We start from the raw sequence: 9,434 nt of genomic DNA on the forward strand, positions 1-9,434 counted from the left end.
GTTCACTTTCACTTTCACTTTTGACTTCCATGTTTTTAGATGTACCATCAAGTTGAGCTAGCGTTTCTTTAATTATCCTAGATATGTTGTCGCGGCTTTTGGGTTCATCATGTTTCAATAATTGATCTATCACTGGATCTATAACTTGAGTTATATCGTCCCAGTTTAACGTATCAATCTTAGGTGGTATTTTCTTTAGTTCTTCTATCATGATCATTTTGATTCGGCTTTTTAATTCATGGGAATTGCATTGGACACCTATTGCGATTAGACCATTTTCAACTATGCTTATTTCGGCATTCGGAGATTGATTTTGTGGGTCCATTGCGTCACTCTTAATTTGTTTTAGTTGTTGTACTATATTTGCTAGCTTACATATGCTCTTTATTCGCGGTCCCGGTTGCATCTGGGTATTCTTGCTTTCCTCTAACCATTGTTCCATTTGTTGGGTAATTATATCAAGACTTTGCCGTTGTATTTCTATTTTAACTAGTTGAGATAGTAACATAATCTTCCTCGGTCCGAATATATCCTTTAATTCGTCAAGGAAGCTGCGACTGCATTGGGTTGACTCCAAGCCCTCATAAGCCTTTCGTTCTGTTTCCTCGCGGCTCTGTTGGCCCTGCTTTATTTGATTTATTCGCGTTGATAGTGTATTCCTTACGAATTTCAGATCGTCTATTGCATTGGTTATCTCATCATATTCCGATACTATTTGACTATTTCTAGCTAACACGGGCCTTTTAAATCTAGCAGACAACTCCATCTTATCTGAATTCCTAACAGCACTACACCAGACACAACACAAACCAATAACCAAGCAAACTACTTGATAAACATTCAAAGAGTATCTATTCATGCCTTTGTTCATTTTGCAATTTGCTATCTTATATTTTTATATATAGACTATACTATATCAATATCAAAGATCTTCTAGTCTTAGCCAAGCAAATTCTCTAAATTAGTAGAATATCAAAAAGACTTACTTTCTAAGTATATCTATTCAATACCAGCCTAATACTAAACCAATACGACCACTACTAACCCAACCCAAAGATCTACCTAATGTTTTACCAGCTAATTACGCCTTGCAACTTTAATAGAGTCAATCTGATTCGACTAATTTAGTTTTACATATCTACCCTACAATTCAATATGACGTCATCCTCACACAACCATATTTATTTAACAAATCAATACTAACTCGTCTCAAGAAACGTCTTTAATAGAGTCGGTGTTGGCCAATACTAACCCTATCCAATCCAACCCAATAACACCATCTAATCTATAAAAGCTTATCTAAAACTCTCGAGTAAGTATAGTCGAATAAAGATAGCACCACCCACTTCTAAATCTACCCTTAGGGATGAAAGGTTGTATTCCTGGTCCTAGAGACAGAAAGGAGACTCATTTGGTTGGTACTTTGGCTCAATAAAGATAAGTTCCAAGTCTCACATGCCGAGGTCTTTTGTATTTCAAACGGGACGAGCTTCATGCTCGGCGTGCCACACTTAATACTAACTCAACTCTATCAAATACTAACCCAACTAGATATTACAATAAACTTAATGATAAACTTAATGCCATCTCTTTATTCTTCTTACACACGGCGATAGTCCTATTATGATTGGGCTGAAAAAGAGTCTAAATACCCGTTTTGATTGACTGGCTCTGGAACTTACTGGCTAGGAGTGTCCAACTGGTTGTCGCCAAGACTTCTCAACTGTAGCCATGACTCGATTGATATATTCTGGTCTGTTTTTTAGATACAGTTCAGAAGCCTCGGAATTGGCTGGTGATTCAGTATTGGGATCATTTAGCAAAGACTGAATACAAAGCAAGACTAAACCAACGCCATAAGTTGGATTCCATTTGTTTTTAAGAATGTCCAAACATAGTTCTCCGTTTTTGTAGATGTTAGGATGGAACATTTCAGAGATAAAGATAACTTCTGGAGGATGTTGTGGATATTGTTCAGTAAATCTTATCTTTAATTCAAAAACGCCATCTTCAAATGGAGTATCTTGTGGGCCAAAAATAATAGCTCGCCAGTCCATAATATCAGTTTTACTTGGAGCGGCCATAATCATATCAAGAGGCTCATCGATAAGTCGCTTCATATCGCGCATGATCTGTCGCTTACTTGGAGTTGACATAAAAATTTGCCTTTTTGGGACATTATTCTACTCCTCTATCAAAACTCCCGGTGTGAAAAGACACAAACCATCTAAAGATGTAGTTATTAAAGTATTATCAGCAATAAAAGCAAAGTCTTTGTAGTATCTTTGTCCTTGGTGTACGAAGTTTAAGTATTTATGGTACTCCCATTCTTCAGTAAAGGAAGTATCCCAAAGAACAACTTCACAATCAGAACTAGAAGCAAAGACTTCTGGAGTGGCAAAAGCTAAATGGGTGATAGGTGAACGATGGAAAGAAATAGTTTCTAAAATAGAACTAGCTCGCTTATCAAAGAGAGTGAGTGTTCCTGTATCATCACCAATGATGATGTGGTTTTCGGAGTTGTAAGCTACGGCATTGATGTCAACTGTACTTTGGTAGATTTGGGTTAGTTCGCCCGATCGGAAATCAGCTACTGATAAGGCTGTAGTGGCAACTAAGGCAGTGTTAGTTGCAAAAGGACAGAGTGAGAAGACTTCAGTGGCCTGAGTATCAATTGGATTGGGTTGAGGTGTTTGTGTGGCAATAGTCTGAGGAGCATCTTTTTCCAGTGTATTCTCGAGAACGACTTGGGAGCCATTACCATAGAAGATTTCCTGAGGTGTAACTGCCAGGGCAAATCCACCTTTAATGGGTTTAGTGCTCAGGTGTTGCATATCATTGGTAAAGATAGATAAGGACTGATCAGTGATAGCTACAATGTGATTGGGTTGGGCACGGACTCGATTGATTTGGGCTGGCAGTTGGTGTGTAGCTAGTTTAGAGATAGATTTACGAGAAGGTCGCGAAATATCAATGGAAAGTTGAGTGAGTTCTGAAACCAAAGGAGACTGATCGGGGGTTGCTTCAATATAAACACTTTCCTGGTCGTGTGACAAACAAACTGTTAAAGAAGGCCATTCAAGTTCAATGGTTTCTAGCACATTATAAACATCATCGTTATCTAATTCCATTGCTTCTGGAGTCTGAGCGGGCTCATAATCACCTTCACTTGAATAATCACTGGCTTCCAGGTCAAGGGCGGGTTCTTCACTCTTTTTACCGCCAAAACCAATCCGGCGATTAGATGAACGATTAGATGGGCGATTATTAGAAGAGTTCTCGTTACGGGCCATCGTAAAATTTTACAATTACCCCATATGGTAATACTTCCAATGAATTGAATTGAGATAACATTAAGTTAAGTTATGTTATGCTATGTTAATGTAGTGCCTAATACTAAGTCCATCTTAACTAATACATACTCTAATAAAGATATCCTTGAGATAAATGGTGTCTTTTATTAAGTAAATAAAGGTATGAGTGAGAGATGACGTCATATTGAATTGTAGATAAGATATGCAAAACTAATTTGGCTTGTGTTTAGATTGTGTTGGTATTGTGTTTGTGTTTGGTTTGGGTTTAGATTGTATTTGGTTTGTATTTGGTTTAGATAGTGGTCGTATGGCTGCACTACAGTTATGTTATATTTAAGATAGCAATAGTACCATCTTAATACCAACTTAACATAATCCAATACCATCTTAACATAACCCAATACCATCTTAACATAACTCAACTTGTATTAATGTGACTTTATTGATTGATTAAGGATTATTATCAGGACAGGTTGGAATAGACGGATTTGTAGGAGGAGCCCAATTATTCACTATCTGAGTAGGAGCATTATACGTGGCATCAAGACTAGTAGGTACTTTAAAACTCGCATTAACTGCTTCCTCAGCACGCAAAGGCCGAACCAAGACTAAACACCCCAACCCAACTCCAGACCAAAATACTAACCCTAATCTTACTTGCTTAAACATACTCCTGGATCAAATCCTGATTTTATTGTCAAATCAAAACAAAGATAGAGATACCGCCAGTAACTAACCCGACCACTACCCACTAGTTTCACAACTTATTGGTTAATCTACAGATAATCGCTGCTTTATTTCCTTTCAGTTGCCCTTACTAAACAAGCCAGATCACTAGCTAAAGCCGGAGCTATCCCCGGATTCTTATCACAAAAACGAAGTAAAGCCTTACAAAACCCTAAGTTCTTATTCAAGTACTTAAAAGCCTCCCCAGGCACTTCCTTCTTCTTCCTAATACTCTGAAGAACTCCAGCCATCCGCCATCCATTCACTGGATCTAAACCCATCTCACTCCCACTCTCCTTAGCACTTCCTCCTCCCAGCCGACAGACGTTCTCCACTACATCCAGCCCAAACTTAGCCCCTTCCACAAACTCTAAAACACTCCAATCTATCTCTTCCTGGTACTCTATCTCATCCCAAACCGCATTAAAAACAAACACCCGATCTAATAAACCTACATCTTGCTTAGCCAGCCAAAAAATCAAGATCTGCACCGCCTCTGATAAACCATCCACCAAGCCAACTTCCTTCTTCCATTCTAATCCCACCCCCGATTCATGCGCTGATACATAAGCATCCCTCTCCTTCCGGCCCTCTAAACCTTCCACTACAAACTTAACTCCCGTTCGGTACAACTCATCCACCAGTCCACGAATAGCTCTAAACACTTCATCTGGACATATCAAGTACATCTCTTGAAAAGCCAGACCGCGCAAGTACTCCAAGGAACAACTACCCTTAGCAAAGTCTAAGTAGGCCCTATCCGGCAATCGCTTCCCAAAAATAAGATCTAAATCACTAGGCGGCTCACCACCTTTCAAACAAACTAAGTTCCCATTCTCAGTCAAGACCGGATGGTACTCCACACAAGCTTTAGCCCGTAAGAATTTCTGCAAGTACTCCTGACCCCCACTACTCCCACTACTACTCCGTAACCAGCTTAAACCAGACGATTCAGCTAAGTAGGCCTGTCTGACCTTCTCAAACTTAAAGTCCACACTAAACTCAGTCACAGTCGGACAGTATTCACAACCCAGTAATAAAAGCAGTTCACTTAGTTTATGCCCAGATACTTCCAAGGCCTTACATAAAGCAGCATGTCCTACTACACGTACATGAGATACACCACCTCTTCTTATCTGATCAGCAAAAACAAAATCCAAAATCAAACTACCAGCCCCTGCAAACAAAAAGTAATCAGTCGTCCCAAAAAACCTATCTAAATACCTTTGCCGGACCATATACGCCCCCTGGGCAGCGGCTGAGTAGGGTGCATTAACTATCTCTACTCCCAATTCCGATAATTTTTGATTAATCATACGCTTGGTCTCCTCGTACCCCACTGCTGAATTCCAAGTCTTCTGGGCCAGATGAACTTCCTTAGCTCGATACTGATTCCAGCCACGCTCTAATTTATCGATACGATTGGTCAGTGCTGGATTCCTACCTAAATCCGTTAGTGGTACAATGCCACTCCAAATCCAGACAACTCTACTCTCTATCTTAGATAAGGCTGCAATTATTTGTTCAACTGCAGATAAGATTGTTCTATTTACTCCATAGAGTGCTACTTGTCTATTTCTTTGAAAAGAAGAGTACTTTCTTGCAAACCAACTTCCATCTATACCGATAGTCTCTTTCGCCAAAATTTCAACAGTAAGTCTTTGGGCTATTTCTTTCTCAATTAGTTCCTGCTCTAGGCCACGCACTGGCATCTATAAAAATCTTGCGGTCTAAACAAAGAATTAATAGGATATGGATGGTACTATGGCAACTAAGAAGATTGTAGTGATTGGAGATGGTAATTGTGGTAAAACATGTTTACTGATTAAGTATGTTTCGGGCCAGTTTGAGGAGAACTATATTCCTACTGTTTTTGACCAGAAAGAAGTGACTTATCGTGATGACGTCACTGGGCAGGAGATTTTATTGAGTCTTTGGGATACGGCGGGACAGGAAGATTATGATCGGGTGCGTGTTTTATCGTATGTAGATACGGATTTGTTATTGGTATGCTTTGCTTTGAACTCAGTGCGATCTTTGGAGAGTATTGGAGAGCGATGGAATGAGGAGATTGAGCATTTCTGTAAGCGGACACCGCGGATCTTGGTAGGGATGAAGGCTGATTTGCGCAAGAAATCCGATGCCAATTTGATTACGCAGGAGAAAGCTATTGAGATGGCCAAGTACATATCGGCCCGGTCTTATATAGAGTGTTCTTCATTTACGGGTCAGAATGTAGAGGAGGTCTTTCATCAGGCCGTGGATGTATTGATGAACCGGAAAAGGAAGAAGGCTAAGAGTAATGGGTGTCGAACTGCCTGAGTAGTATTTAGTTGGTTTTATGAGGATATTGTGGGTTGGGTGGGGTTCTGTGGGTTAGTATTGAGTTAGTATTGGGTTTAGTCGGATTTTTAGGGACTGGGAAAGTTAGTGATTATTTTCCTTTTTGGGTAATTTTTGGGGAGGTGAAAATTCCGAAAATAACAATTTGTTGTCATCTTAGCTAAAATTAAGTTAGTTGATGGGAAATTGGCCTGGAATAGTCAAAAATGGTCAAAATGATGGATGGAAGACGATAAAAGGAATGGAATGGGTTGAGGAGGTTGGGATTTGCATTTATTTTAGCTTATCTTATCTGAACCTGGCGCTGGATAGTCTATAGACGATCTGGTTCTTTTTTTTGTATGGAAGAGGTTAGTCGTAAGAGTTTGGCTGTTTTGATACGAGAGAAGGACTATTTAGGAATTGTGGACCATCCTGAAGCAAGTGCGCATGAGAAGTGTGTGGCTTTACTTGAACTGAAGCAGTATGAGCAGGCTTTGCATCTAGCTAAGAACAACTCATTTGCTAAGGCTTATTGCTACTACAAATTAGGGAAGTATGGAGCAGTGCTTAAGACGGCTAAACATAAGAAAGGTGAATGTTGGGCTAGTATTCGTATGCAGGCTTATTATGCCTTGGATCGGTATGAATGTGCTATAGCTGAAGCGGCGGAGTTACCACAGAGTGAGGCCGTTTTGGTTAATTATGCGGCTGCTTTGGGTTTAGCTGCTGCTGGCACGGGTTCTAAATGGGTGAAGGAAATAAGTGAGTGTAGTAGTCGGGCCCAGGGTTTGGAGGAGAATATGCGTAATGAAGTGGCTTATAACTTGTGTTTTCAAAACTTGCCTTATAAGGAAAAGTTCGTGCGTAGTTTGAAAGCTTTGGCCCCGTCTGATCCTGAGACGCGAGTTTTAGTGGATTCACAAGTTCTGGCTTTGAATGGGCAGCATGGAAGTATTCCGGCTGATGGTTTGCTTCGTCGGAACCGTGAAATTCTCTTCTACAACCGTGATGGTGAGGAAGCGCCTACTCTACGTCGGGAAATGAAAACCTTCCAAAGAACTATCTACTATCAAAACCGAATCAAAAGCCACTTCCAAAAAAGTGCTGATATTCCTGAACTAACTGAAGCCCTAGAAGACTACCATGCCGGTTGTGCCGACAGTCTTATTCGGCTGGTATCACGCATGCCTCGTGCCAATGCCGTTCATTTAGAGGCTCTCATGCGGCTCCATGGCATACCCACCAACCCACTTGCTCGGTACCTCAAGCACTCTCAGTAGTATTAGTCCGGTATAAGGCAAGTTAGTACATCTTAGTATGTCTTAATACGTCTTAATGCCTTGGCAGGTACAACCAGTACCATTCTAATAACAACCCAAATAAAGCGAGATCGTAATGAATTAGCACAGTATTCTAGCAAGTTTAGTATTGAGTTATGTATGGGTGTGTATAGTTATGTATGGGTGTGTATAATTATGTATTGGGTTAATTTATGTTGTGTTTTGTTGTGCTGTATTTTGATATGATAACAATCTCACTATCTTTTAACCTAGTACCAACTTAGTACTAACTCAACTCAACTTAACACTAACTCAATTCAACTTAATACTTGATTAAATATACCAATAACAACATGGCGAAGAGTATAAATATCGAGGTTCTTTTTTTGTGTAATGTTAAGTGGTGTCTTTCTTATTTCGATATCGGCTGGTTTAGTTTGGCTGGGAACTCGTCCTGTGCCCATTACTCAACGGAAGGAAAGTATGTCAATGGATGATGCTAAAATGTTCCCAATCTTGGGATCAGCAGTGCTTCTTGGACTCTTTGTGGCTTTAAAGATGTTGCCTAAAGAGTTGCTTAATACGATATTCCGAGTGATCTTCTCTTTATCCGGATTGTTTTCGGTTTACAAGGCCGAACAAGCCATTTATAACGCAGTACAGGCTTATGTCAATACTTATTGGCGAGCCAAGAAAGAGGCTCAAAAGCCAGCCACTAAAGAAGGGAAAAAGACCCGAGCTAGTGCGACTAACAATGCCTCTTCTAATACTAATAGTACTGCGGCCCCTAATGAAGTTAATGCTGATCCTACTGCTAAACCAACCACTAACGATACAACTAGTAAAACTACTAGTAAAACTACTAGTAAAACTAGTGCTAGTGAAGAACCATCTAAGACAGATGCACCAGTATCAATGGCTGGAAAGATTGGAGAAGTATTGAAGGATTGCAAGAAGGACATTATAAATGTATCCCTTGAAGTTTGCCAACTCCCGAATATCTTCTTATTTGGAATCAGTGTAGCTTTGAATGCCTTGTATATCAAAAACAAGAATGTTGGTCTTGCTAACATTCTAGCTTGCTGTTTTTCAATTGCGGGGCTGCAGGAGATTCGTCCGGACTCGACTAAGACTGTTCTGCTCTTGTTAGGACTGCTTTTTGTTTATGATATCTTCTGGGTCTTCTGCACACCGGTTATGATTGGCGTGGCTAAGAATTTAGACTTGCCGATTAAGATCGTTTATCCTTGGGGGAAGAAAGGTGCTAGTATGATTGGATTAGGTGATATTGTTATTCCTGGACTGTTCTTAGGAGTGGCCCGGGAGTTTGCCATTAAGGAAAAGGCCCGTTGGGTTTGGATTCTTGGTTTTATAGCTTATATTCTTGCTTTAGTCGTGACCTTTGGGGTAGTAATGATCTTTGAATCGGGACAGCCTGCTCTTCTTTACATCTGCCCATTGATTGCGGGTGGTAGTATAGCTGGGGCTTATCTACACGGCAAAACAAAGGCCTTTATCGATTATAACAACTAATAAAAGGTAAAAAGTGAATTGAATGCGTATTGGATTGAGATTTAGTAAGACTTGGATTTGATTTAAATTATGTGTTTATTGGATTAGTATATGGCAGAGAGATAGTTAACCTTTTGGGTTTGACTGGTGTGGTGTCCTCGCCGGCCTCCACTTTAAAGTGAGTTATCTACAGGAGCATAGTTCTGTAATACTTGTCGGCCTGGCACTGATCGCAGCAAATGCGATTAAATTCTTGAATTAGAAACCACAAGCTCAT

The 9,434-nt window shown here is 40.1% G+C and overlaps 7 protein-coding genes across 7 annotated transcripts; 3 read left to right on the forward strand and 4 right to left on the reverse strand.

Moving 5' to 3' along the window:
* On the reverse strand, positions 1 to 859 carry NEHOM01_2372 (uncharacterized protein; the record flags this gene model as incomplete). Its single annotated transcript, XM_051491248.1, has 1 exon — positions 1 to 859. A coding segment is annotated over one exon (859 nt), but the record flags the coding sequence as incomplete, so codon positions are not given.
* Positions 860 to 1,685: 826 nt separating this feature from the next.
* Positions 1,686 to 2,156, reverse strand: NEHOM01_2373 (ubiquitin-conjugating enzyme E2 A; the record flags this gene model as incomplete). Its single annotated transcript, XM_051491249.1, has 1 exon — positions 1,686 to 2,156. One exon carries the CDS (start codon positions 2,154 to 2,156, stop codon positions 1,686 to 1,688), a length of 471 nt encoding a protein of 156 aa, XP_051347209.1.
* A 27-nt stretch (positions 2,157 to 2,183) lies between these two features.
* NEHOM01_2374 (uncharacterized protein) lies at positions 2,184 to 3,293 on the reverse strand (the record flags this gene model as incomplete). The annotated part of the gene is made up of 1 exon (XM_051491250.1): positions 2,184 to 3,293. One exon carries the CDS (start codon positions 3,291 to 3,293, stop codon positions 2,184 to 2,186), a length of 1,110 nt encoding a protein of 369 aa, XP_051347210.1.
* Positions 3,294 to 4,108: 815 nt separating this feature from the next.
* Positions 4,109 to 5,752, reverse strand: NEHOM01_2375 (uncharacterized protein; the record flags this gene model as incomplete). Its single annotated transcript, XM_051491251.1, has 1 exon — positions 4,109 to 5,752. The coding sequence occupies one exon, from the start codon at positions 5,750 to 5,752 to the stop codon at positions 4,109 to 4,111; it is 1,644 nt and encodes a 547-aa protein (XP_051347211.1).
* A 40-nt stretch (positions 5,753 to 5,792) lies between these two features.
* On the forward strand, positions 5,793 to 6,362 carry NEHOM01_2376 (Ras-like protein gene family, member A; the record flags this gene model as incomplete). The annotated part of the gene is made up of 1 exon (XM_051491252.1): positions 5,793 to 6,362. One exon carries the CDS (start codon positions 5,793 to 5,795, stop codon positions 6,360 to 6,362), a length of 570 nt encoding a protein of 189 aa, XP_051347212.1.
* Positions 6,363 to 6,724: 362 nt separating this feature from the next.
* Positions 6,725 to 7,645, forward strand: NEHOM01_2377 (uncharacterized protein; the record flags this gene model as incomplete). The annotated part of the gene is made up of 1 exon (XM_051491253.1): positions 6,725 to 7,645. One exon carries the CDS (start codon positions 6,725 to 6,727, stop codon positions 7,643 to 7,645), a length of 921 nt encoding a protein of 306 aa, XP_051347213.1.
* Positions 7,646 to 8,038: 393 nt separating this feature from the next.
* NEHOM01_2378 (minor histocompatibility antigen H13) lies at positions 8,039 to 9,178 on the forward strand (the record flags this gene model as incomplete). The annotated part of the gene is made up of 1 exon (XM_051491254.1): positions 8,039 to 9,178. One exon carries the CDS (start codon positions 8,039 to 8,041, stop codon positions 9,176 to 9,178), a length of 1,140 nt encoding a protein of 379 aa, XP_051347214.1.
* Positions 9,179 to 9,434: the final 256 nt, after the last annotated feature.

This window comes from Nematocida homosporus (genome assembly GCF_024244095.1).
Source record: "Nematocida homosporus strain JUm1504 chromosome Unknown 4473, whole genome shotgun sequence".
NCBI lineage: Eukaryota > Fungi > Microsporidia > Nematocida > Nematocida homosporus.